The sequence below is a fragment of the Montipora foliosa genome, chromosome 2, assembly GCF_036669935.1.
Source record: "Montipora foliosa isolate CH-2021 chromosome 2, ASM3666993v2, whole genome shotgun sequence".
NCBI lineage: Eukaryota > Metazoa > Cnidaria > Anthozoa > Scleractinia > Acroporidae > Montipora > Montipora foliosa.
In genome coordinates this window covers 42,765,233-42,792,273 of record NC_090870.1, presented here as the reverse complement: position 1 = coordinate 42,792,273, position 27,041 = coordinate 42,765,233, and the positions used below count along the sequence as shown (strand labels likewise).

Sequence of the window (27,041 nt, the reverse complement as noted above, 5' to 3'; positions counted from 1 at the left end):
TATCGCTCATATGCGATATGTGGTTAAATAAAATTACTTACTACTTGCTTACTTACTTACAAATAGTAAGTTATCAAGATTTCGGCAGCTTCTGCAAGTACCGGAGCACAAATTGCGTAAAACAAAAGAAACAAAAGACAGAAAACAAAACTCCAAATCAAGACTAATCCCGAGTGACCAAAAACACAATGCTTTCCGGTACCTGCAGAAAGACCCAAGATTTCACATTTATTAGAGACTTTGTTTAATTCTGTCACTTCTTATTTCGAGCCTTGCTTGGTTTTGGCGACTTTCAGAACAACACTTATCCTTATCTAAAACATACGCAAAGGAGAAGTAGCACACAATCATTAAAATAATATCAACTTTTTTATGTCCCATGCTTGTCCAAGCGATAACAAGTCTGAAAAGACACTTCACGGTTACAAACATGGAAACGAGGTCCGAGTTTGTTACCCTGATTTGTGCAAAATAAATCTTTATGCAACTATTTTCTTTTGTAACGTTTCTTGAAAGTGCATAAAGAACTGATTAATCTTCTTTCAAAACATTGCATTCATAATATCAATGCAACTATTATAGACAAAGTATAAGGTTTTGCCCGTGTAAGACACGGAAGCTGAGTGGAATTGATATCTGGACGGGTGAGGGTTTAATTTTTCAAGTACCGACGGATAGCCATTTTACCGTCGAACCAACGGTGTGTTCGATGTACCTGGAGGTTACAATGAGGGACGAAGAGAGCAACTTACCAACGTGTTCGGAAAAGTTTAAGCTGCTGATGACTCCGAAGAACTCCTAAAGTTCTAATAATTATTATTGTAATATTGTTTACACTGGCAAGATAAATATTTGCAAATTGGTTTTAATTTTCTTGCCACCTATACTGATCGTGTTCAATGGGGAATGGAGTTTGGCATAGCACCCAATCTAATATCAAGGACACGTAAACCGCAGGCTAATATTCATTAGTATCACCCAACTAGTGGACTAATGCAAATCCTGCATTTTGATTGGCTACGCTGCTAGATGACTATTAGTAATATTCCTCGAGTATCGAAAAGCGTAACGCTTTCTTTCGTTTTATCCCGGCCAAATAACTTGCATTCGCTAACTTTGTTATTGCCTTTTCTGTCCAACTAGTTGGGTGATACTAAAACAATTAGACCCTTCGCCCTCAAGGGCCACAAGTCAATAGCCCATGTGGCTTCGCCTCATGGGCTATTGACCCGTAGCCCTTGCGGGCTACGGGTCTAATTGTTAATTAACGAAAGAAAGAAAGGGAGAAATAAAAAAATGAAAAAAAAAAAATTAAAGAGGGAAGATAGAAAGAACGCCGGAGAAAATAACCCAAAAAAATCTTAACTCTTCCTTTATTAAATTTTCAACATATTCCTGCCCTGGTTTTTCTGAACAGATTTTAGTGTTCCCTCATGATTTGCACAAAATATATATATTTTAATGTTGATCATAGTATTAACATCCATTCGTATAATGGAAAGAACACTATCGTTGGATAAATCGAGCTGAAACTCTTGTCTTTCACGTGTCTGTATGAACATCTTCTCTGTCCAAAGCAAACATATCTTTTGAGGTAACTAAAGTTCTAATCGCATCTAGTGAGTCTACGTTGAAGTCAGCCTGTTTCTTGAAGTCTCCATTCGTTGAATCATTCAGAAGTATTGTAACTGAAACAACAAACCATTATCAAATTTGTCATCCAGGTTAATATGTGACTATCTCAGGTTGACGAAATATTTCATCCACGTATTAAATCTTTCACATGCTATCATTTTTAACAAAGAAAAACCAAGGAAGCATCTGTGATACTCCTATCTCAGTTGATCATGGACAATAGTCTAGTTTCGAATTGTGCAGCAACAAAAGAACAGAGTCGAGGTTCAGGGGAATAATTTGCATTTTCCTTTGTTCTGAACAATACAAAATGCTAATTATTCCCCTGAACCTCGACTCTGTTCTTTTGTTGCTGCACAATTCGAAACTAGCCTATTCAAACCATAAACCTAAAAAGTTCATGTAATCTGAAATTAGCTGCAATTGTCGTGACAGATCACACTTCCTTTCCCCGTACCAATGTTCTGAGAAAATTGCATGAAAACAACATTGGTAAAGAAGGAGACCAATATTATTGTTGCCAAATCTGTGAGCTGTCTCAAAGAATTTTCTCAGAAGCTGTCACTTATCTACTGTAAGAATCCAAAAAGTGCCATCCCTTTTAACATTGACATTCTTTCATTTGTAAAATGTATGGTACTGTACGAAACTACTACTGAGACATATAAGTAATCAATACATGCCAACAATAAGTATTTGATTATTCAATTTTGTGAGATAGACATGGGCTTGCAATTATAAATTATCTAAGTGCCACAAGGACAACATATTAGGGCAAGAGGTACACAAGGGAGGTGCATAGGCTATTTGCATGATGGTGTCAATTTACTACGGAGACCAGAATGCTTTGTCAAAATGCTTTGTTATTCAGATTTTTCTCATCTCTCCTTGCTTAAGTTTGCCTGACAATAAAAGCAACTCAAAGCAGTCTGGTCTTCGTAGTAAATGACACAAGGGACCTTTAGATTCTAGGACGAGAACGAGTACGAGTTTTGACTGTTTGTTTTTAGCAAAAATACTTAGAAGATTTGATAACCCGTACGATTAATCTTATTCTTTGCTAGCAGTATAGCTTGCTCAGTTATTCTTATTACTGTTACCTGGGCCTTTTTGCTGATCGAAAAATGCCAAAACTGCTACCCTGTTGTTGACTTGTTTTGATGCAACAACATATTTGCAAAACCTCGTACTAAAATGACGACAGCAACAAGTTTTTCCCGCCAAAATGACGCTAGTTTGCGCGCGCTCACTGTTGTTCTATGAGAAAATTTGGTACTCGTAGTCGTTCTCATCCTAGAATCTAAAGCTCTCTACAAGCAAACAAAGTATGTCAACACAAACTTAACGTAAGGTACAAAATTGCCAGCAGTGTTTGACTGACTAGAATCTATGTGCACATTATTTTCTAATGAAGCGGGAGGGAAGGTAGTCAGTCACCTTGACTCAGCCACATTAATTGACTCTCAGTTTAATTTACCCTTGCCGATGGATCGGTGTGCTTTGTTTATAGTGGAAAATCGAAGTGCCCTTTGATAGCTATCAAGCTAGTTCACGGGCACCCCACTTTTAATAATCTGAAAGAAACAATTCAAACTTAACAGAAACATGAAACATGATTAATTAAGAACCCCAACTGGCAGGAGGCAACCGGTTGGCTATTTACAAAGCATGGTAGAATTGAATCCAGGAGAACCGGAAACAAATCCAAACAAGACTCTCTGATTGTTGAGCAAATATGGAGAGCTTGAAAAGAAAAATTATTAGTACCTGAGCCAGCACTTTTTCCACACTGTATGTCATGGAGGTGATCGCCGACCATAACTACATTTTTTGGGTGAACTCCCCACTGCTCACAAATGTACAGGAGGGAAGCAGGGTCAGGTTTTGGAGGCGTGAAATTACGTGTGAGAGACTTAAAGAAAAACAAAACAAAATTAATGAGGTCAGCTTCAAATCATAAGCTAACAAGCACAAATCAAAGGTCCCAGTGAATGGTACCAAGAACTTCAGAACAATTCTGTTCATTACAATGTGCCTCCTGTGAACAGACTCTATAATGCATACCTAATGTCTTGAAGATATATTGCTTTGATTTGCTCTCAAGTGGGAAGAATTAGGTTTGTGCAGTGATTAGACCTTACACCAAATAAATGTGGCTCAAGGTGAATTCCTGGTCTTGATGATATTATGTGGGTTACATGTATGTTTGTTGGTTGGTTCTACACTATTTCTCTGAATACTCCGGTTTGTCCTTTTCACCAAAAACCAACAAATGGTGTCATCTGCTTTAAATTAAATATGTAACCTCCCCTTGTGCTGGGCTACATAACCTTGAAACTCAAATAAGTGAATATCAGTTACAGAGCTATAATAAGCAACAAAAATAGTTGAGACACTGAACTGGGAAGACAACAACGAGGGAAAAATCACCTTAATGTTACATTTTCCACTTGCACTCCGCCCTTCAATGTTGGTGACGGAAAAAGGAAGAGTTGGCGATGAGAAAACAACATTGTTTGAGGGGGATGGTGTTAGATGGAAAGATTTTAGGGAAGGGATTTGTCCGAGATTCCTTAAAAGAGAAAGTGTCTCAACCCTTTTGGCACTTATTGTAGTCTTGGCATGCTCCCAAGGGGCACTCTTGCAAAATTATATCTCAACCTATTGACCCCTGGGAGTGTCAGACAGATTTTACTCTGTATAACCTTGATGCTACCACTGAGTTATTGTAATTAGGTAAATATACAGTGTAGCAATGCCCTTTTCAACTTGAGGCATACTTCATGGAATTGAGTTTGCATCTGATTAGATTCATTTCTAAACATGTGCAGTCCAGAAAGGAATCAAACAAAATACAGTCGTCCCAATGCCAACTTTCAACAAGCAAGAGTATAATCTTTCTCACACAGGTGCAGTACACCACTGTTACAGTACTATTAAACACTTGTTGAAAATGGCTTACATGGGTAAATGGTCCACCATAATTACCAGGATCACCCAACAAATCAAAGAACTGGTCCACAGATGCCTGTAGATTCCTTGTGATAAGAGCTCTCTTAAGTCCACTCTGAGCTAAAAACTTAAGCAGTTCACAGACACCAGGTTGTAACTTTGTATTCTGTCTTCCTTCCTCTTCAAATTCTTCAACAATCTGCAGTGCTTTTTCTTTATCTTTTCCCAACTTTGAGTTGCAAAAGGCCAAAATATCCACACCTTTAGGGCACTGAAGTCTACGCCGCAGCTCAGCAAAATCTAAAACTGGTAGAGTAAGAGTACCGTCCAGATCAAAAACAAATCCATGGACTGGAACTGGCTGATTCCTTGCACCAGTTTTCACTGTTCTCTTGACTAAGTATGAAATTCCTTTAGTGCTGTTAGGCTTCATGGTTGCTTTCCAACAACGTACCATTAAGGCCCGTAACATGAGCCCTAGAAAGAAAGCACCACAGTACATGTACATGTAGATCATTATTTTATTACATTGTAACAATCCATAATGGTAATGCATAGCATAAATGACCCACATTATAACAATTATTATGCAGAATATAGAATAAGTGTAGAAAATTGTACGAACACAAGTTCATTTCATGATTAACATGTATGGGCACAGGTGATGTTTTCAAAGTTCTCAAAATCGCATGAGCCATAGTATGAGTCATAGACGAGTGCAATTTGAAAACTATCAAAACATCATGAACAAGCACATCAAGCTCAACAAAATTATTCCATCACGGAGTTTCCATGGCAACTTCTGTATTGCACTGACTCTATAACTTATTTATGCATTCGTCATTGACCAATCCGAGATGTGATGTTCTGTTGAGTCTATAATAATATTATTTGGCCCGTAATAATGCAGAATATAAGAGAAAGAAATCAGTTTCTTTACACTGGGCTCTTTCAATCAATTATTGATTGAAAGAGCCCAGTGAGAACTCTGATACAACAATTTACTGCTAACAAAAGGTTCTTAAGTCAACTTTAGCCTTTGTGATGACCTCTGGTTTGTCTTTGTGACCTCAAATTTCAGTAATTGTCTTTGTTCATTCAGCATTGGTTCGTGAGGAAGAAAAGTAAGCCCTCGCAGCACTTATGAATAAACATTCAAAGTTGAAAGTGCTACTATGACCAAAAAAATCAATTTATATATTTTTCTTTGGATTTCAAAACTACAAGTAGCCTTTATTTAAAAAGACATCTGTTATTTCAACTGGAATTTTCCTATTTTATTGACGGCCATTACTAACTTTAATTAAAGTCTTGAGAGAGCTGGATCGAGGAGAAAATGACGTTGAAGACTCAATGGTTTAAGAATGCAATGCATGAGTATGCGGCTGAATTATATGCACCATGAGAGTTTTGGGCTTTCAGACTTCTAAACTTGTGTTTTGCACATATAATAAGCTGCATTTACACACTGAAATTTTAAGCCAGTGAGTCAATGACGTCACTTTCCCTAGATCCAATCCTCTGATGTCCAATCGGTCAGTTTGGAACGCGAGTAATGGTGGAGCATTAAGTCCAAAACTTACGCTCAAAGTAAACAACCTTTGAATAAAACTTTTGCCAGTCAAGTGTTAAGCAATCACACTTTTAAAATCTGAAGAAAAAAAGGAAGAGATTTTTTGATCACAGTAGCTCTTTAAGTGATTTTAGTGTAAAAGAGAACCTTCTCCAAAACAAAGTGATATTGGGTCAATGTAGGGCTGTTCGACGGATCAGAGCTGTAGATAAAGTCTGCCATGGACTCGCCAAGACTGAAGGTATAATGAAAATACAGTAATGTGACTTCAACGGCGGGAGAACGCTCACACTAGCTACTCATGCCTTTTTGTCATCATGGTACATGGTAACTTGTGCGCTTCTAACTTTCACGGCAAAAATATGCTACTTAACTATGGTGCGAGTGGGTAAATGAAACATACAAAGCGTAGTTGCGAGTTCAAATAAGTCAGTGCATTATCAAAAAAAAACAAGGCTTACCTTTAACAGAGGTAACTCTGCTATTAATTACTGGCCATGGCTTCTCTGTGAACAACTCCTCGTCCCATTCCTTCCTCTCCCTCCAGAAAGACTTGTAGGCTGAGGACCCAGGCCTGAGTTGATTTAGCGCGCGTTTTTAAATCAAAATGGCGGCTGAAATAGAGGATTCCGGATCCGTGTCGCAGTTAAGTACTTCTCCGTCCTTGAAAGAGAGTAGTACCTTTGAGAAACGGACTGAAATTGAGGGAAGACGAATGGAATCATTTAGAAAAGTAATGAACAAGTGTTTGGATAAAATCATGGCTGCTGGAAGGTGGGACTGAATGTTTTTTCGATATAAACATGAATGCATAGTAAATCAAGTATTAAGGTTAAGTGTAAGCTTATTTATCAAATTAAGTGTGCCAGGGAGCAATGTTTAGCTTAAAAACTGTCCTGTATCTTTTATTGTCTCGTATTGTACATTGTATTGTATCTTGCCCTGGTTAGATCAGTTAGAGTATTGTTGTGTTGGCAGTAGTGTGGTCACCACATACAGTCACAAATATCTCAAAATTGGAACGAACTCAGGGACGGTAGGTATTTTTTACAGATCATAGGTCATGGTTACAGTTCACTGTATCGGTCAAATCGAAGCTTCAACATTCCCCCTCCCCCCAAACCGGGCATACCCCGGGTATTTGACACCTTTGCCGTCCCGGGCGGGTGATAGAATTTAATAATCAGAGTCCTCCGGGAAGAAAACTTTACAAGTTCTCAAGTTTGCATTAATACTTTGCACGATAGTGGATCTGCATCGACGGAACACTAATATCATGACAATATTAAGGACGACGTTATTGAGGAAGAAGCAAAGATTTATTTCATTAGAAACAGAGATATGAAAAGGTTTTAATGGGGACATAGTTTTTCAGTGAGGGATTAATTAATTAATTAATTAACCGAGGGATTAATTAATTAATTAATTAACCCATTGACGAGTAAAATTGTCTGGTGTTAGAGTCAAAATACTGGCCGGTTTTGGCTGGTTCAGGTGACAAAGGGTTAATCCATTGACACCTGGGCATGAGACTTAATAGATTTTACTCTAACACCAGACAATTTTACTCATCAAGTGGAGGCATCCTAGGGCGTTTGAGGTGTAAATGGTCATGCGCTAAGCAGTCAAAAACTATGTCCCCTCTATTAATTTAACTGATTGACCCCTGAGTGTGAGACTTAACAAATGTTAGTCTAAAGCCAGACGATTATTTTTACTTGTCAGTTGGAGACATCCTAGGGCATTATTAAGGTGTCAATGGGTTAAGGTACACACGTAGTGTAAATATGTCCAGCAATGTACCAGACTGATTTTTTTAAATACTCCATGACAGGCACACAATACAAACCTCCAAGAGATTGGACTGGAGAACCCATTCAATTTTTGGGATTTGTCAAAGTTTTGCCACTGCAGTCCACAGTCACTTTGACATAAGCAACTTGGCAGTGAACTGGTATTCTAGAATTGCTCCCGAAACTCTGTTTACATGACTGTACAGCTGTACATTATGCACAGTTGGCTGATAGAAGACTCCGGCAACATCTCCGTCAAACCTAGCTTTAATGTAGCCATACAAAAGATAAAAAAATAACTCTAAATGGGAAAAGAAAGTCATGTTAGACTGCTGGTAATGGAGTATTTTAAAAATCCCTTGCTGGTGTCTGGACATGCTTTTTCTGGGGCTTGTTCATCACATTTTTTGCTTTACTTTGTTCCAGCCAGGAGAAGTTCAATAGATGTTTTACTTCCATCAGAGAAAGAAATCCTCTGGAATTTAAAAGTATCGTTGAACAGCTTATGCAGCAACTACGGAGCAATATTGAGGTATGAAACTTAATACCGCAAGTCAAAAACTTCTATCATGATGATAAACTGGGCAGAGTTGTTTGAACAATCCTGGGACATCCTCTAGGTTGTGAGGGTGATTATGTATCTTTTTTTTTTCCGTTGTGTTCACTGATGATCCATGATGCTTATGATCCAAGATTGACCAAGACAGTTGTAACGGTATCCAGGCTTATGGTCAATGTAGGGGACAGTACATGGATGTTGAGGTGCTTGTTAGCAGTGCATTGCTCGCACACTTTTCTGTTAGACTGCCTCAAGTTTTGCAATGACGATATCTTTACAGAAGTATAACGCTCCTGCACCTTGAAGCTGATCTGTATTGTGAAGGATGTTCCTAGCTAACACTGTACTACAGTGTATCCTGTATAACCAGTGACATAAATCTGTTTTCAAATAGCTCATAAACAGTCATGGTCATCATCTTCAGTTCTGTTCAAAACCACAGGATTATAGTCAAGCTGTCACACATGACCAGTAGTTTTGAAATTTAAACTGAGTATTCAAATCTGCGTGGCAGTTTTGAACTCTTTTCTCGAGATTCTGAAGTCCTGTGTATACATCTGTATTCCTTAAGAGATATCGAAAATGGTTAGCTATGAAATTTTGTTTTATTATAACAATTAATAAACAGTGTTTGAAAAGTGAAAACTATTTCAAGCATTTGATGAATTATATGCGTCTAAATATAATTTAGGCAAGGTTAAACGCTAGACAATGCTGGCCAGCAGTCCCACTCGGTAAACTGTGTGGGCGCCCTGGGGACTCAGAGGCTTTTGTAATTTCAGCGCTCCCTTGCTGTCAAGTATTTTGTGTGTGCGATTGATCATTTGCGTTTTAATCCAGCCCTGTTCCTTGCCGTTCTTGTGCCCCTGTCCCTCCCATACCTTTGGAGGTACATGTATATATAAATACTTTCCTCTAGATCTGGTTCCCCCTTATCAACTGGAAGTGGACTTTCAGTGTGATGGTGCCTGGTGGTGGCCCGCTCACAGAGTTGTCATGGTTAGCTACGCGCATGCATGCGGCTCCCACCTATTAATTTGTCAGCACCTTCCCCAGCGCTCGTCTGTTGGTGATGAGTTTAATGCCCAGTTATTGTGTATTTTTTCGTAGCAACTTTCAGAAAAATCTTCAAGATTCCAATTTAAATCTCGGATTAAGTTCCACAGAGGAATTAGAATTGTTGAAACTGGTCACATGTGACATAGCCTGACTGTAAAAAAAATCTGGTTCCTCGTGCCACAGTTTACGATGTAGGTATTGAATTGTCCAATTGGGGTTCAGTCCTCCCACTAACTGAGTATTCTTTCTCCTCATACATGTATGTTCCTGTTGTAGAAGGAAATTGATTTGATGATAAAGCAAGAAGATCTGGTATATTTCTTTAATGAGCTAGATTACATTGTTGAAGATTCTGTTAAAGGAAAGTCACAGCCTGCATGGTAAAGAAACCATAAATTTTTCTTATTTTACCATTGTGTTGAACCATCTTCTTTGAATGGCTAATAGGATAAGGTCCCATCAGCACGTTGGTCGACATGTGACTGACAAATGACCGACACAACACCAACACATTGGCTGACAAACTGCTTGCCTCTGCTGGGAACAACAACAACACCAACTTGACTCAAAAAGAAATTATTATTAAAGGGACACAGTTGTGCAATGTACACTACAATGATTAGTAAATATAGAGATTGAATGGTTACTAGTTGCATGATTGTGTTGTTGCCAGAAATTCTGAGGTGGTTTTAACAAAACGAAATGACCAGTTAAAATGTATGCCACACACACAGCCTAGTGTTACAGTGCTGTAGGTGTTGCCACGTGTGGTGTCGTCAATTAGTAATTGCTACGGTCATCTATTCCAAAGCCTGATATCAGTTATTTTGTAACACTATCCACAACACTGTTGAAGATGTCAAACTAAGATGGTTTTTCATGTTTTAATCATTACATGTATCAAGGGTTTAAATGAAACTGACTTTGCAAATAAGCAAATCCATTTTGAATTCTTTAGGAGACCTTCAGGAAATCCCAGGAAAGATCTCTGTGATCATGTTATGCAAGTCAAACTTGCCTACAAGACTCAAATAACAAGCATGCTTGAAAAGGTACGAGGCCAGTTGACGTAAGCAACGATAACATTAACTGTGAGAAGGTTACCAGAAAATTCAATTTAACAATTATTTATTTATCTCTGAGTGTAAAGTGTGTGGTTAACCGCCCAAGAAATGGATATTGAAGTTTAGAGACAAACGTACATGTATAATTTGTCAAGCATTCACATGCTCCAAAACACAGTTTTCCAAAGAAAAAACCAAGATTTTTAAATCTGCAAAATTAAAGCAACAGGATATCTCTTCTGAAGTGTTAGTCACTGCAATTGATGTAAAATGTATAGTGACCAAGCTCCTGGAGGGGGACTGGAAACTAGACATTTTCAAAGGCCTTTTTGTCAAAACCTAGGTGTACATGTATGACAGGGGTTAAAATTTTGCGAATTAGTAAACAAGATGACGACGGAACTGTCAACATTTTTTAAAAAAAGATCTATACGACAGTTTTTCAGTTATCATCAAAATAGACAAGAATCAACATTTTTGCCATATGCGGAAAACCTGTCTGACAGATTATATGTAACTATTACTTCTCACTAAGCAAATCCTGAAATTTTAAAGTGCTACAGTGACGAAATTTGCATCTTCCCTATCTAAGCCATTTTGGCACATAAACACGTAGTCTGTACGAGAAGAAGAATGCTGTTTACCATTTTCAAATATCTCTGTTCTGGAGATATTCAAGTTTTTTAAATATGCAAATTAGCGAAGTGATGACGTCATAAACCCAACCAAATTTGGATCAAGTATGATGGGAGAAAGATATCTCAGCCAATTTGTATCAGAAATACTTGGTTCTTTGCACTAAGATTCTAGGAGATGTGTTCCACAATATGAGCATACCATTTTTGTTACCATGGCAACATACTGGGTTCCAGACCTCCCTGATATTAAAAGCTTTGCAGACCACCTTTGGCGTTTTGTTTTGATATTTGCAAATGGTGCCTCATCTGCATGATCCTGCCAGCATATAAAGATGTTAGGTCGAGTTTGTGGCCTTGGTAAATGTATTTCTACCCTGAGATCACCAAAATGTTGAAATCAGTTGGAGGGGACTGGAAAAGAGTGAGTTGCCATGGGAACAAATTCCTTTACAGTCGTAGGTGTGTTGCCCTCAGAACTATTACTGTAGCTCACCAAGTTTCAGTGGTCTCTGTTGCAAATTGACCGAGATAGCTCTATTTATATTCTTGATGTTCTATTGGGTTGGGTGAATGACGTCATCAGCCTTCTCATTTGCATATTTAACACATTTTTCAAACTTAAATATCTCCGGAACCAATGCAGATATTTCCAAACGGTAAACAGCGTTTTTAATGTTTCATGGTACTCTATGTGATCACAGTAGCACTTTAAGGGTGGGGTTGTGTGGCTAGTTTTTATAAAAAAGGCCTTTGAAATCTCTAGTTCCCAGTCCCCCTCCACTAAATTTAGTGTTTTCCATCAATAGACCATTTTACAGTTGTAGCTAGGTTACCTGGCCTAAGAATGGAAGCGAGGCTGCCGGTGACTGCTTTGATACACACCTTTGCGTTTTCTAATGTTAATGTAGACTACAACAACAACACAACTCATCATACATGATAAAAGCAGTGAGGTCTGTATCAATACAAGGTCACAGGCAGCCTCACAGCCATTCATAGGCCAGGTCACTGAGCAAACAACTGCAAAAAGACCTATTGCAGTGACAAACACTTCAGAAGAAATATCCTGTTGCTTTAATTCTTGATCAATCTTTTTCTTTGGATAAGCCACCTTAAATTTAAACTGTTTTTGTTAACTGTGTGTCTAATGAGGTCTCTGATGGATTGTGTTTTAAATCTAAACTGATGTTAGTCTAATATGAATTATTTTTTCTTCCACAGTTAGAAGAAGAGAATGAAAAGTTGACAAGTGATGTTTTACAAAAGAGAGAAAAGCTGGTAGACACTGAAAAACAGCTGGTTGAAAATACAGAACACTTAAGAGAGGTAAGATTTATACAATTTTATGCTTGAAACATGGGTTGAAGGTCATAAAATAATACTTTACTGGTGCATACTTCTTGAATAAATTCAGGTGTTTTTTCCCCCCAGGTAGCAGCATATTGTACAGAAAACCCTTTGCATAAGCTGCAGGAACAATGTGTGCTCCTAAATAGCAACACACAGATGAAGTGAACCTTATCTTGGTCATATCTTGCTCTATTTCTATTCATTTTGCTCTATCAGATACTCTGTACATATTTAACATCAAGTTCTTTGTAATTTTGTCATCACTAACTAATATATAATAACTTTTAACTGAGCTTTTGATTTCAAGTTACAGTCATGTCCTTTTTGTGTGAGACGGCTACCAAATTGTTTTTAACTATGTTACTTTTGGAATTCTACAGAATTCCTTGCCCTTTACTTGGCAAACTCCTCTAGGATTATTTGGCTGTGGCGTCAAACACAATTTTTTTTTTGAGACATTAGAACATCAACTCTATTAATTTTCTTTAGTCTTGCAATTCGGACACAACATGTACCGGTAACTAATTTTCCTAGAATGGTCTTGTGCCCATACATGTGGCTAGTGTATCATACAGCTTTGTACTGTACGTCCTTTTGTTTTGTAATAAAAAAAGAGTGATTAGCAAGGATCATCTTATGTTAGCGCAACCAGGATTTCATGAGATCCTCAGACTGTCTGATTGTCATGTTGTTGCCCTAATTTATCCATTCCTTCATTTTTTTTTTCAATAAGTAGTACTGTACACTTGAGTTCACCACCAGCGAGAACGACATCATTAAAGGAAGAGTTTCTGTTAACTAATGCTTCCTGACTTTTGCCTTCCTCATCTCCGCCAATACTATAAAAAAGCAGGGAAATAATTAGTGCTATTCTCATAATCACAGAGACCAATTATTATATTGCCAACAAACTCGGAATTTTAAAGTGCCCCTGTGACCAAAAAATCAATTCATATTTTTCTTTGGATTTCAAAACTATGTTAACAAAACACTAAGTGACCCACGTTTTAAGCCTTGATTTCAAAAAGACACTTCTTCATTTTAACTGTAATTTTCCTATTTAATGGTCTGCCATTACTAACATTACATGTATGTTCTTGAGAGAGCTGGATCGAGGAGAAAGTGACGTCAAAGGCTCACTAGTTTAAGAATGCAATACGTGTGTATGCCGCAAAATTAATATGCAGCACGGGGGTTTTGGGCTTTCAGACTTTTAAACTCACGCTGAAATTTTAAGCTAGTGAGCCTCTGACGTCACTTTTCGCTGGATCAAACCGTCTGAGGTCCAATCGGTCAGTTTTGAACGTGAGTAATGGCGGCCCGTGAAATCCAAAACTTACACTTAAAGTAAACGGCCTTTGGATAAAAATCAAAGCTCAAAATTTTGCCAGTCAGGTGTTAAGCAAACACACTTTCAAAATCTGAAGGAAAAAAGGAAGTGGTTTTTTTGATCACAGGGGCACTTTAAGAGAGAGAACAATAGTTTTTATGGGTATCTTAAAAAACTATTTTTGTAGCTGGAGGAAGATTGGTGACTGACGGAAATGTAACTAAAGGTGCCTTTTTAAAAATGGTCAATGCTGCAGCTTACAGGACCATTTATTCCATTCACACGGATTGAATATGACATGGTAGATAGCCAATGAGGCGCGTGGCACTGAGTTGGCTATAAGCAGTCTCATATCCAACAAGCGCAAATGGAATATTACTGCTTTATTAAATTCCTTACACTCCAAAAGTTTAGAAAGTACGAAATACATGAACATGTACAAGCAAAAAAAGCGAGAAAATCTGCCCGAAATCGAAAAAACTTGATGAAGATGTGATGTTCTGTAATACCTTGTGGTCAGACAGATGCAGGCTTATAACAAAAAGCCTTTCTTACCTTTTCCTGTACTTCTAATCACCGGAATTGATCCAAACTTTCCCTAAACTTTTTTTTTGTTTTATTTAGAAATAAATTTCGCTTTCTGGTGAAAAAACTTTTAGCTTGCCAACGTTTAGCACAATCATTAATTTTACCGTCATTATAAGGTCAAACTAAAGCCGTGTTCACACTCAACGTTGATTATGATCAACTGAAGTATATATTATCAGGCTATCATACTCCATTCAATTTTATTCAATTACAAAATTCAAATACAATACGCAGGGTAACCTCGCAGTGTGAGACAAAATGGCGCCATATCGCGTGGCTGCCATGATTATCATCACTATCATGTGCTTGAGGCAAGAAGACAACCAAGAATAGCTTCCGAGAATAGAAGAAGACAAATCCAAACCTTCGCTCCAAAAAGCAATAAGAAGTTTCATCTGCTCATACCACCACGTGCTCGCCATTCTGTTCAATTACGCATTGTAATTACTTCAAACAGCCCCTTTGAGGTTGTTTGAAGTAATTATAATCCAGTTATAATCAGGGACTGCAATTAGTTGATGTGAACCCATTTCATATAATTTATAATTCGATCATAATCGAGGCCTAATGTGAACACGTCTTAAGGTATATGAGCTGATATTAAACCGAGATTGAGTGAACAGTATTCAGACAGTATTTAATTCTGTATAAATATATATATATCTTATACATTTTTGACAATCCAATAAAACTTCCACATGTAGTAGTCACTTTAGAGTTAGCAGAGCAACTAATTCTGCGACTATTTGCAGAGTTAGGCCAGAAGGGCACACAACCGTATTCTCTGGCTCTCTTTTACCTCACTTGTAGTCAATGTTTGAGATTAGAGTTATGGCAACATACAACAATGGCTTACTTGTGCAAATTTGTGAATTTGTTCTACCACAACTGGAAACATAGCACTGACACTTTCATCAATGAGTGACTGTAAATACTGCACTGCTTCTTCATCATTTAAGTCAAGGCGGAATTTATCTTGTACCTGAAGAAAAAAACAAAAAACTATAATGGTTCAGTTTATTACAGTGGTCCAATTCTACTGTGGTCTGCAAATGTCACAGCAACACCAAAATTCGAATGAATTTGAGCCACGTGGCCATTAGAGTTTTTCAACTTGCTTAATAATTTACTGCTTAATCGATTTTACTGTCAATGGGGAACCCCCAGGAGTCAATGGGTTAATCACTCACTAAAAAACTATGTCCCCACTAAAGTTTTGTCTAACTGTAGCCTTACCATGGCCACCTAACAAAGTTTTGCAAATTATCTACCAATCAGGGTGTGAGAATTTGATTGACAGTCACACCTACTTGCAAAGTTTGTACGGTTGTTACATGTATTTGAACACCGTTGCATAGGTTGTTGACGTATTTACATATACATGTAGTTGTCAAATGTGAAAGTTTGTTTGGTGGCTACGGTAAGGCGCATTGCACTGTACTCTTGCTCTCTCTCAAATAACCTGTGATCACGCCCATTTTTAGCTTCCCTCGTAATTATTTTCTCGTGTCGTTGCTTGCCAACTTCACAGTGTGTACTGCGTGAAACTAAAATAGAGCCTGATTGCAGGTAACCTGTATCTCTCAAACGTCCTCTCCAGTGGTTTGTTCACCTCAGCTCACCTTCTTAACAGTTTTGTCAGGCTCTAGTGCAATGTCCGGTACATTTGCATCCACCATCAAAGCAAAAAGGTTCAAAAAGAGATTGACATGCCTGCAATCCATAATTGAATTATCACATTAATTTTATTACCCCGCAAATTGTTACTATCATTTTCCAACTGCAATTATTGCGGTAGGTTTCAAATCAAAATAATGGATTAGTAACAAAATTTAATGATTTTGGAATAAAATTAATACTCCAATATTTATAAACACTGTACAAAAATTAATATACAAACAAAATTAAACAGAGTATAAATTGCCTTAGCTATATTAAATTTTAATAAACATTTACCGGTACTTATTGGTATTATTATTTTTCTGGGTAGTGTGTTTGTGTGCTTTTCATCTTAACTAGTACCTAGTATAGAACTATTAATAGTTAAGTTCACACAAGTCATAAAAGTCATGTACAGCTGTATTTGTATGTTCAGTCTATAGCTACAGAGGGTGCTCAAAGTATTACTGTACGTAAGTACCTGTGTGCTTTCAAAATGAACTCCCTCTAGTGAAATGATTGACTGGTGTCATGAATAAAATCAAAATGGGTGCAGATACATTCTTCATTATAACTACATAGCTTTAATGCACAAAACCAAAAAAAAAAAAAAACCACCACACAAACAACAAGATTTTCAAGTCAGGGCAACATACATGTAACTTTATTACACATTTAACAGTATGTTACACAAAACTGGTTTAAGCAAACAGAAAACCTTGCAATTATTACTGTAGAGTGCCTTGATGATATCTCACCTTCTCAAGTGAAGGAAAGCAGTGAAACACTGTTTCCTAAACGCTTGGTAAAGTTCACTTGAAGCTCCTCCCATTCCTTCCACCTTAAGTAAAGCAATGAATACCATAGTTTCAATAATACTGATTATTTTTTATGGTCATTACTGGTAATATAACTAACCAATAATTATTTTGGACTAGGCTGCCTCTGAGACATGATTGCTTCAAAGACTGTCTATGTAATGGATGACCTGGAAACTAATTTTTGCAATTTATAAGACTGAAGACTCCAGAAATACATATACTATTATTTACCATTTCTTTGCTAAGTTTCATTGGTGGTGGTAATGGTTTAGGATCTCTTCCTAGGATGTACCCAAAGTCAATGTGAAACAAGTTTCCTAAAGAAAATAACAAAAATAAATTATAAAGACAAAATTTATATATTATTTAGCTTCGACAATAATTATTGTATAGCACAGGAACCTTCCATCAAAATTAACATCATGGCTTTCCTTACCCGATTTTGTAAGCAGTAAATTGTCCAGATGTCTATCTCCTACACTAAGGATGTACGTAATCACACAATAGCCAGCTGGGGAGAAAATAGCTATCCATTACAATCAACCAGCACTACCATATCTTTAACAGTAACTGCAATTATAACTTCTTCCAGTTATTACACTCTTCAGTGACCTAATTTTAAAGAATTATACATGTATGCATCTCAAACAACCATTAAATTTTTAATTCAGGTCATTCTCTAAAATTAACACTGGAAATTCTCAAGATTGTGTGGACTCCACTCAAGGTAACAAGTTTGAGTTCCCAAAACAGTTGAATGTCAATAAACTATTAATTTTGGTCTCTTTGCTATAGGCTAAAAATATTAAAACTTAAACTTACAGTAGTTCCCCATGGATGTTTCTCTCTTAGAAAATCCTATTGATTCATTTGGGTCCTGCTGGTTGCTTCATGATACAAGCTTAATACACTTAATGAGCAAGTTTTTTTGGTGTCCCCCATTAATATAATTATAATTTCTAATGTTCAGACTCTCCATCATCTTTTTGTATACCCCAGGCCCAGCACATATTTGATGGCAATACCACAGCTCTTGACATATGTATCCATGACTTCTGGGCTGATTCCGTATGGTGCACTTTCACAGGGTGCATGTCTGCGAAAGTAATTCTGAATGGGAAAAAAAAAAGAACTTAACTCATTAACTCCTGGGAGATTACTCAGTCTAATGCCAGACAATTTTACTCGTCACCTGGGTGGGGGCACCCTAGAGGACTGGGGGGGGGGGGGGGGGGGTCAGGGGGTGTGAGAACTTGCATTGGCCAAAAATATTACAGCCACATAGCAATTAAATACAACAAGTGAAATTAAAGCTTTGATGGTGGACACACACTTTGAGGAATCTAGGAAACAGAAATTGCAGTTTAGGTTGGAGGCACTCCTTTGCACACTCTCAAGTGAGACCAGACAGCATTTAGTAGGATCATTAGTAACTCACAAATGCTTGAATCATCTTGACACAACACTCTCCTGATTTACACTCAGGTAAATAATTAACTCTTCATTAAATTTTCTATCAATACTGTTTGATACTTAAACAGCGTTTGAATATGAACACTGAATCTGCGGGCCAAAAGTTGAATCACATCTGTAAACTCTCGCCTTCGTACCCAGTTTGTAAAATTAATGTGATACAAGGCTGCCACTCAGTTCTAAGACAAGTTTAAATTCACAAAAATTTGTATTGTGAATAAAGGGACCTTTGGTTGGCTTTTATCGTTTGTGTAAACTTCTTATACATGTGAAGCATGGGAACTAACAGCTGCTGAGGAGAAGAAGCTGGATGGATTTAAATTCTCATGCCTGAGACGATTCTGAGAATTCAGTGGCCGCAACATATCCAAAACGACACAATTTCCCAAGTAACAGACGTAAAGAAGATCAACGATGAAATCCGAAGGAGAAGATGGAATTGGATTGGCCACATGCTCTGAAAGGGGAGGAATGATGGCTGCATGGTGGCGATGGAAAGGCAGCCTGAAGGGAAGAAAAGATTGGGATGACCTAAAACCACATGGAGAAGAGAGGTGGACCAGCTGGGCGGGAGTCATGGGCCCAGCGCAAGACAGGGCTAGTTGGCGAGAGAAAGTTACAGCCTTACATGCCTCATGGCGTGGAGAGAACTAACTAAAATAAACTAAACTTCTTATACATGTACCTGGATGCTTCCATCTACATCCTTGTCAAGTACTTCAGCTACAGGAGTGGATTCTACGAACTGTACAAAACCTGTGTATTCAAGGATAACATGGTCATCGTCATCATAGTCATCATTATTATTAATGATAATAGTAAATGTTTCATAAGATAAACCACTTTTAATATCCGAGTGCACACAACAATCATTCATTACTCAATTGGTACAAATGCATTCAACTCACTAGCCTCTTGTTCAGAGGGATTATGCACACTGTATCATAATTATTACTTTGAATACTGCATACAGTCATATGGTATCCATAATTTTACAAGTATGAGAAGATGTACTAAATCCTTGTGCCTGGCTGAATGACACACACATGGTACAAAATTACACAACCTTCAGCAAGCTACAGAAGGAGATTTTCCTGACAAAAATAATGAATTCATTTGGACAACCCCTATCCACACAATTTTCACAAAACAGTCATGAAGTTAAGGAATACTGGTTATGTTAAAACAAAATAATGACTTCCAACTTTAGATGGTTATTTGCTTTAGTTAATAATATTATTATTATGCACATCTTCTTTCACACAACTTGAGCCATGAACTGAGCACTGAGTACAATACCATGAGTTCCACTCGTAGCCAGGACTTTGTATGGAGTCAACTTTAGATCCAGATTCTCTTTCATCAAGAGCTGAAAGAAAAAATCAAAGTTTAGCAGAGAACAAAAAAGAGATTCAGTCGGTTGCAAGTGCCGGTTAGTTACAATATTGTAAGCTAGGAAGCAATTAAGGTGGCAGAAATCAAACAGACAAACGAGAAACACAGACTAAGAAGAAAAGCCAACAGCTGGACCACATTATAATCTGCACAGACCAACTAGGTAGAACAAGAGAGTGCCATAAAGAAATGGTGGCCATTTCCTAAAATGAACCTTAGGGGATAGAACTACAGTACGTGTATATTCTTAAATGTTATAATTTCTCTTTTGCTACACGGACAGATGGTAGAAACACCAGACAAACGGGTTGGTTGCATACTTTAGTGAGAAAGTAAATTATCATCAAAAATGGATAATTTATCACAATTGCAAGTACATGTATTTCACCGGTATATTATACATTCAAGTCCATTTTCTGCCCTGGCTGCGCACACTGGATCCACAAGAAGTGCAGCGGTATCCGTGGCAGGTTAACCCCAGATCCTTCTTTTATGTGTAACCGGTGTCTGGCATAGCCCGTCCTATCGATGGAAGGCCATTTGACTCAGTCACTGTTAATGAGCAACATCTCGATGTTGTGGACTGTTTTTGTTATCTTGGTGACACCATTGCTGCAAGCGGTGGCTGTGAAGCTACCACTGTAACGAGAGTCAGAGCCGCTTGGGGAAGTTCAGAGAGCTTCTTCCTCTACTCTGTTCAAAGAGTTTATCCTTACACACGCGGGGTAAAGTGTATAACACCTGTGTCAGGGCCGCCTTGCTATATGCATCTGAGTGCTGGCCCCTGAGGCAAAACGATCTGGCACGGCTACTTGAAAGAGCTATGCTCTGCTGGATATGTGCCATAAAACCTACTAATAACATCAGTACACAGGACCTCCGCCTGACGTTGAACATAGAAGATCTTGGTGCTGTCCTCAGGCGGAAGCATCTTAGATGGTTTGGCCATGTCCAGCGGAGTGAAGAATGGATTGGGAGAATAGGTGGCAGGAGGGTAGACGGTCGTAGGCCCCGTGGACGGCCACGGAAGACATGGCGGGAAGTCTTATCTGAGGACCTTAGAGAGTCCCGACTGATGCCGGAGGATGCGACAGACAGGAAGCGATGGAAGCAAATGACCATGCGCTGTCAGGCCCGCAATGCAGTGGATAACTGACGTAAAAAGGATAGTGAGTGTGAGTGAGATTACTGGTATTACCTTATCCATAAGTCGAATAATCTGCAGGATCAACTGATCTTGCCTCAAGTCATCACCATTCTTAAATATTGTCTGTCAAGAAAAAAACATGTACCTCAGATAACAAAATGCAAATTTCTTAACAGACACCAAGTTGACCACTGATGTTTCTAATGAACCTGAAATATTTAGGTCCATTAATTCGTTCTGACTCTTAATTAAACAAGTTAGAATTTTAATTGCTTTCCCAACCAACAATATTATTCTCTGCTAGCAGAGATCTCTTTTCTTTTTGCGTTTGCTGGGCTGACGAGTGCAGGAAGAAGAGACCAAAGCCATGGAAACTTACTGAGTTGAACATGTGCATACTTTTAGCAACTAAATCCTCACATAATACTTCATGTTATGACTGTAAAGGAATGCATGGGAAACAGCCAGCTCAAGTCGCAGTCAGCAAACATAATTTATCATGAGACATGCAGTTTGAAGAGTCCCCTCCAAGGTTGTGGAAGGTGGTTGGATCAAAGCGAGGTCCCTTTTCCCATATTCATCAGCCCAGCGAACGCAAAAAGAAATGAGACCTGCTCTAGCAGGGAAAACCAGCAAACTTTATACAACTGAATGAAGTGAATGTCAATTTGAAGTGCAGTTTAGCGACAAATGAGAGAAGTGATCCTTGCACTTAGCTGGACAATTTAGGCAATAATTTATTACAACTGTCTCTTATAGACACGTGAAAAATTCAGCTTGTGCCAACAGGATTCAAACCCATGAGCTCACTTCTATCATTCGTCTACAACCCATGCTTCAAAATTTAAATCATTTCATTCATTGAGACCTTCAAGGAAACAAATGAGACAAACAAATTGTGGGTTTGAATCCCATTGGGGCCACCTGAATTTTTCTTGTGTGTCTAAAGTAAATAATTATTAAGGAGACAATTGCTTACATTGTCAAGTTATTAAGTGCAAGGATCACTTCTCTCATTCGTTGAAACTTGCAACTGTTTGCACTATTGGTCCAGGATTACAATACAGTTGAATGATACTATACTGTAAAATTGAATTTACAGGTCACTTACCTCCACAATACAATTTGCGTATAAAATGAACACAATTCCAAAACTTCAAGAATGTTTAGTTTCCTTTTAATTAAATTACAGAACACTAAAGAAAGTCAGATACTTAAAAGCCAATAAAATAATCTTCTACCACATATTCTTGATCATCCTGAGTCAAAAAAGTGAGTTTAGCAGGCATCAGGTGGCTTTTAAAAAGCCCAGCTTTTTCTAAAAAGTGAACAAGCAATAAGCAGGATGAGGAAGAGTCTAACAATAAAATGATTTCTGCAAGTGTTTAATTAAAAATTGTACACCTGTTTTTGAAACTGACAATAAAAAAAATTCACTCAAGGACTTTCAAGCACAAATTTCAGGTTAAAACTGAAAGAATCCAGATACATGTAATCAATTTATAGCAAAACTTGCCAGCAACTATTCCTTTGATTTTGGTTTCAGGGTCAAGGAGTAGAGGAATTGGTCCAAATGATGTTAGTTCAGCGACATCAAGCAACTCTCTTAACCTTTGAATCTTAGGGGGAAAATAAAAGGACAAAGTATATTATAACAGCTGAAAAGGACACTTGGTCTGGTTAATTAATATCACATGAATTCAAATTATCAATTAATCTGTTGTTAATTATTTACATGTAGTACATGTAATAGAGAATTCCAGAAATCTTTCAGATCTCCAGATATTCAACACAATAATTATTACTGTGCACAATGAATGATTTCCAATTCAATTGAACTAACCTTCTTATTGCGACTTCCACCAAATTGGGAAACTTCTTTCATAAGTCTTACAATGCTGTTGACAAACTCCTGTTGTCTGCCCAACATTTTCCTCCTCACTGCACACTCCCATCCTCCCTGAAACAAGTGAAGTACAATGTAACCAAATTAAAGCTAATTTTTTGGTACACTTTTGGGCACCTTGAAATCTGAAATACCTACATGTACATGCAACTTAATCAGTTAAGGAAAATGTTGTTGCCACAAAAATAATCATAAATCCTGACGAGTCAGGACCATACTGATACTAAAAAATTCTTTTGTTAAGTCTTTTGTCCTTTATTGTTAAAATATATTTTTTTGCGTAACATTTTATCAGTCAATCCAGCTCATTATAATTACATGTACTCTGCAATCTCTGCTTCAGTAATTTGTGTAGTTATAACTAGTTCATTTCATACACACGATCGTAATATTATAAACTAAAAGCCAGGTTTCAACATGCTAACTCTTTCCATCTAAAAGCATATTATACATTAACATGTATGACTGTCACGGGTAGTTTCACTTTCTGTTCCCTTGTAGCTTTCTTGCTGATTCCTGTTCACTTTGTTCCTTGTTGTCATAAGTATACTTACTGTTTAGCAACCATTACGCTTAAATACTGTGCATTGTGAACTGCTAATAATGTACAGTTTCTGTTACAGTAACATCTTGGAATTATTATGCATTTTTGGCCCTAATAATAATTTATCACCATTTCATCTAAGCAGCATTCTTTGGAATATTAATTACGCAATTTAAGTACAGGTACATCCAGAAATATTCTCACTCACTGTTTTATACATGTAGTTATTGTACTAATTATTATTATTTGGTTTTGTTTCAAGGAAATTGTCCAACCAGTTTGCAGTCTAGAATTAAGTTCGGTACACCCTGTACTGTACATGTGTGTTGTCTTTATGTTTGAAAAAACTAAAAATAATATGAAAAAAAAATTAATAGTGTTGTGTCAATAACAGACAGGCTGTGATCATTGGCTTTGGCATTGTTTCTCCCAATATCTGGCAGGTGGATAACCTTACTGTCAGTGACTTAAAAATAATTGCCCAAAATTAAGAGTGAATGAAAAAAAGTTGAATTAAATTCATCTTTGACAAACCTTCATGAGCGCATGACTGAACCTTCTCATGACATTTAAGTACATGACTCCTTCCTTTGTCTGTTTGCCTTCCTGACATTCTACCACTAAATACCTATACGTACAAAAGGTAAAGGTAGAGTCTGCTACGAGCCTAGAAGCCCCATCAGGCCAGCGCTTATCTCCGGTAACTGTAGCATGAAGCGACTAGGAGTATTTCTACTCCCCCCGGTACCCATTTATACAACTGGGTGGAGAGAGGCCCAGTGAGAGTTAAGTGCCTTGCCCAAGAACACAACACAATATTGTCCCAGGCCAGGACCCGAACCCGGACTACTCGATCCAGAGTCGAGCACACTAACAACGAGGCCACCGCGCCTCCCCCTATGTGTACGTACACTGTACATGATCATTACTAAAGGCACAAACACCAAGGCAGTAGCCATTACAACCAGCCAAGAGCTTGCCTCAGCAAAAACATCATTTACTTTTTACTGCTTTCCTGTCTCTATTTTCTGAATATTATAAAAAGTGAAATAAGAGCTGCCCCTGATGTTAAAGCAAGAAAATTTTGAAGGTCAGTCCTTCCAGCACTCTGCTTGAAACAGATACATTGCACACACCTCATACAATCAAAAAACACACCTCATACAATCATGTCACTGTTAATTTTACATCCAGTAAAAGTTACTGTTCCAAAAACTTAGTCCTAGCTAAGAGTATACATGAACATGTAGATTGCAAACAACTTACCAGTAAAAATAATTGGCTAAGCAATCACTTTTACAAGCCCTTGAAATAAGGAATGATGCCAAATCATCTGAGCCCTGAATAAAATATACATTTAACGTCAATTACTTGAGAGTAAAATGTATGGTTTATATTGCATACTTCTTGCTATGCCTGTTCAAGGACTCTTAGACTATAGCAAATACAAAATGGCCAGTGTTTTTTCCACCTAAATTAATATATTACCGGTAGTACTTGAAAAGCAATATTTTATCATTCAAAACTAGAAACAGGAAGTGCGATTACTTAGCGTTAAAATACTAAATATGGCTGGTTTAGGCCGGTTTAGCGGTGAAGAGTTAAAGTAAACAAATTCAAAAGGTTCAATTGTGAACGTACAAAATTATTTGTAAAAATTTTTGGGTGGACATTTTTATTAACCATAATGATTGTAAGTTGGTACTGGTATTCTACAATTTCATACCTCATCAACATGTTTTGATGTAGGGGTACTGATCTTCATATCTTGAACATCTAACGAGGAAAAAAAGTTGTGTATAGGTGCAGTAAAGAGCAGAAGAGAGGATAAAGAATAATGAAATGGGCTGATGACTTGTGTACTGTAACTGAGGATCTCTTCAAACCAAACAAAATAAAATCAATCAACAGTTTTACTATAATTATAATAATATTATTGCAAAGATTTGGGTTAGTTCAATGCCAGGAACCCTTTAAACTACTTCATCATACACTATAAATGTCAAATTTGCAAGTACATGATACCTTGTGTAGGTGGTATCTCAGAGTCTTGGCTTTCAATGCTCTCCTCAAGGAGACTGTCAACAGTGTTTTCAGTTAGTTTCTCTTCCCCATCCAATAACGCTTCATACCGCAGAGCTTGCACAAGTTGAAGAAGGTAGAGCAACAAATCCTACATGTACATCGCAAATTATTATACTAAGTCACATTCACGTTATCACATAAAATTAATAATGATGTCTCTTAGGCATGGCTTTTTGATGACAGTAATTATTCCTTGATATTAAAAAGTCTCGTTGCTGATGTTAAGTTGAATTTAAGTCCAATAGTCTTTAGCAAAGAGCAGTATTTTGATGAGAATCAAGGGGCAATGTTTCTCTATGTTGAATAGAATGAATACACTGTACAATGCATTTTGAGCAACCTTGCATATACATGTATTATATGCAATGTAGTTTTCTTCCAACTACCGGTACTTGACATCAGATAAAGCTAACATGACCAACTGATTAGCCATGTTTGGAACAAACAAATATTTGTTGTGACTGTCTTTTCTTTAGGCATTTCAATCCTCATGCCAGAGCATTGAGGGGCAATAATTCCTCCACACAGACGTGTGTGATAGTTTATACAACGTTTGAAATCAAAGAGTACCTTAGCTAATATACAAGATGAAGCACTAGAGCAGGAAAAAGATATCAACAACACTAGTTCCAGTCCTTTATATGTATCCCCAGCATATTATGACATTATGTTCTTCCACATTACAATAATAATATTATAATGGAGCATACATAGTACATTGTGCACGACTGCGGTCAGCTTTATGGGGCTGGCCTGGTGATTCTACTACGATGGAAAGAAGTCCGTCAGGCAACATGTACAAGAAGCATTGCAGGATCCCAGCATCACCATTTGGAAGGGGGTTCAAATAAAGCAGTGACATAAATATTAGACTTAATCAGTAGTTTCCAGAATAAAGTATTGTGTCTCAAAAACTAAAAGCCTAAGACCCCGAAAAAGTAACCCAAAACCCTCCATTTGGCTATTATACTAGGCCTAAAGTTGTTTTTTTTAGTTACCTCAAGCGAAGTTGATCGATCAAGTCCACATTCACTACAACTTGTTTCAATTGAAAGTGAAAGTTGGGTGATCCACCATATTTAACTGAGTAACCACGCTCCATGTGTGGCGGGATATCTTCATTAATTCCTGTTCGATGTATATATTGGCCCTGTGACACTCTAGGCCGACAGGTTGTAAAAACCAGCTTTTTAATAGGCCTAGGGTTAGCTAAATTGTGGATTTTGGGTTTAAGTTACTTTTTTCGGGGTCTTAGAGTTTTAGAGTCCTCATTTTCGAGACACCCTAAACTCTAGCTGTAATGAGAACTGGGATTTATCAATAATTTATTATTATTGATGAACCTACATCATCATTTGCCTCTTTAAGTCTTGACACAGCATATTGCCGGACTGCTCTGTTTGTGAACTGTGAGGACAACAATTCCAATGCGTCTTCAACATCCATTGGGTTCCACTTTCCCAATAATTC

The 27,041-nt window shown here is 37.6% G+C and overlaps 3 protein-coding genes across 5 annotated transcripts in view; 1 reads left to right on the top strand and 2 right to left on the bottom strand.

Annotated features, from left to right (window-relative positions):
* Window positions 1-1,357: 1,357 nt before the first annotated feature.
* LOC137993170 (uncharacterized) lies at window positions 1,358-6,738 on the bottom strand. Of its 3 annotated transcripts, none has more exons than XM_068838870.1 (5): window positions 6,622-6,703; window positions 6,171-6,238; window positions 4,598-5,064; window positions 3,403-3,547; window positions 1,358-1,688 (listed from the first exon to the last, which is right to left on the bottom strand). In XM_068838870.1, the coding sequence occupies exons 3-5, from the start codon at window positions 5,057-5,059 to the stop codon at window positions 1,543-1,545; spliced, it is 753 nt and encodes a 250-aa protein (XP_068694971.1). In that variant the 5' UTR covers window positions 5,060-5,064; window positions 6,171-6,238; window positions 6,622-6,703; the 3' UTR covers window positions 1,358-1,542. The 3 variants fall into 3 exon arrangements, with proteins under 3 accessions (XP_068694971.1, XP_068694970.1, XP_068694969.1); XM_068838869.1 differs by lacking the exon at window positions 6,171-6,238 and adding an exon at window positions 6,308-6,395 and having other exon boundaries at window positions 6,622-6,659; XM_068838868.1 differs by lacking the exon at window positions 6,171-6,238 and having other exon boundaries at window positions 6,622-6,738.
* Window positions 6,739-6,743: 5 nt separating this feature from the next.
* LOC137993171 (polyamine-modulated factor 1-like) lies at window positions 6,744-12,843 on the top strand. Its single transcript, XM_068838871.1, has 6 exons — window positions 6,744-6,934; window positions 8,380-8,485; window positions 9,848-9,951; window positions 10,530-10,623; window positions 12,495-12,599; window positions 12,705-12,843. Exons 1-6 carry the CDS (start codon window positions 6,768-6,770, stop codon window positions 12,786-12,788), a joined length of 660 nt encoding a protein of 219 aa, XP_068694972.1. The 5' UTR covers window positions 6,744-6,767; the 3' UTR covers window positions 12,789-12,843.
* Window positions 12,844-13,323: 480 nt separating this feature from the next.
* LOC137993169 (phosphatidylinositol 3-kinase catalytic subunit type 3-like) overlaps window positions 13,324-27,041 on the bottom strand; it is an 18,702-nt gene continuing 4,984 nt past the window's right edge. The window contains exons 6-23 of the mRNA XM_068838867.1: window positions 26,919-27,041; window positions 25,512-25,659; window positions 25,213-25,262; window positions 24,753-24,826; window positions 24,021-24,114; window positions 22,880-22,996; window positions 22,553-22,655; window positions 22,278-22,354; window positions 21,088-21,159; window positions 19,794-19,863; window positions 19,180-19,250; window positions 18,047-18,131; window positions 17,458-17,532; window positions 17,253-17,338; window positions 16,959-17,041; window positions 16,164-16,254; window positions 15,398-15,523; window positions 13,324-13,462 (exon numbers count right to left, since the gene is read on the bottom strand). The exon at window positions 26,919-27,041 is cut by the window's right edge and continues 6 nt beyond it. Of these exons, the coding sequence (XP_068694968.1) occupies window positions 13,448-13,462; window positions 15,398-15,523; window positions 16,164-16,254; window positions 16,959-17,041; window positions 17,253-17,338; window positions 17,458-17,532; window positions 18,047-18,131; window positions 19,180-19,250; window positions 19,794-19,863; window positions 21,088-21,159; window positions 22,278-22,354; window positions 22,553-22,655; window positions 22,880-22,996; window positions 24,021-24,114; window positions 24,753-24,826; window positions 25,213-25,262; window positions 25,512-25,659; window positions 26,919-27,041 (1,560 nt within the window). The 3' untranslated portion in view covers window positions 13,324-13,447. The remainder of the gene's footprint in view (window positions 13,463-15,397; window positions 15,524-16,163; window positions 16,255-16,958; window positions 17,042-17,252; window positions 17,339-17,457; window positions 17,533-18,046; window positions 18,132-19,179; window positions 19,251-19,793; window positions 19,864-21,087; window positions 21,160-22,277; window positions 22,355-22,552; window positions 22,656-22,879; window positions 22,997-24,020; window positions 24,115-24,752; window positions 24,827-25,212; window positions 25,263-25,511; window positions 25,660-26,918) is intronic.

Bases quoted from the DNA above. Each gene is read 5' to 3' on its own strand.
- LOC137993170 (XM_068838868.1), bottom strand. From the start codon at position 5,059: ATGTTACGGGCCTTAATGGTACGTTGTTGGAAAGCAACCATGAAGCCT. The intron at 3,548-4,597 runs GTAAGCCATTTT...TTTTTCTTTAAG, and splicing joins ATGGTGGACCATTTACCCAT to TCTCTCACACGTAATTTCAC. The intron at 1,689-3,402 runs GTACTAATAATT...TTGTTGTTTCAG, and splicing joins TGGAAAAAGTGCTGGCTCAG to TTACAATACTTCTGAATGAT.
- LOC137993171 (XM_068838871.1), top strand. From the start codon at position 6,768: ATGGCGGCTGAAATAGAGGATTCCGGATCCGTGTCGCAGTTAAGTACT. The intron at 8,486-9,847 runs GTATGAAACTTA...TTCCTGTTGTAG, and splicing joins AACTACGGAGCAATATTGAG to AAGGAAATTGATTTGATGAT. The intron at 10,624-12,494 runs GTACGAGGCCAG...TTTCTTCCACAG, and splicing joins TAACAAGCATGCTTGAAAAG to TTAGAAGAAGAGAATGAAAA.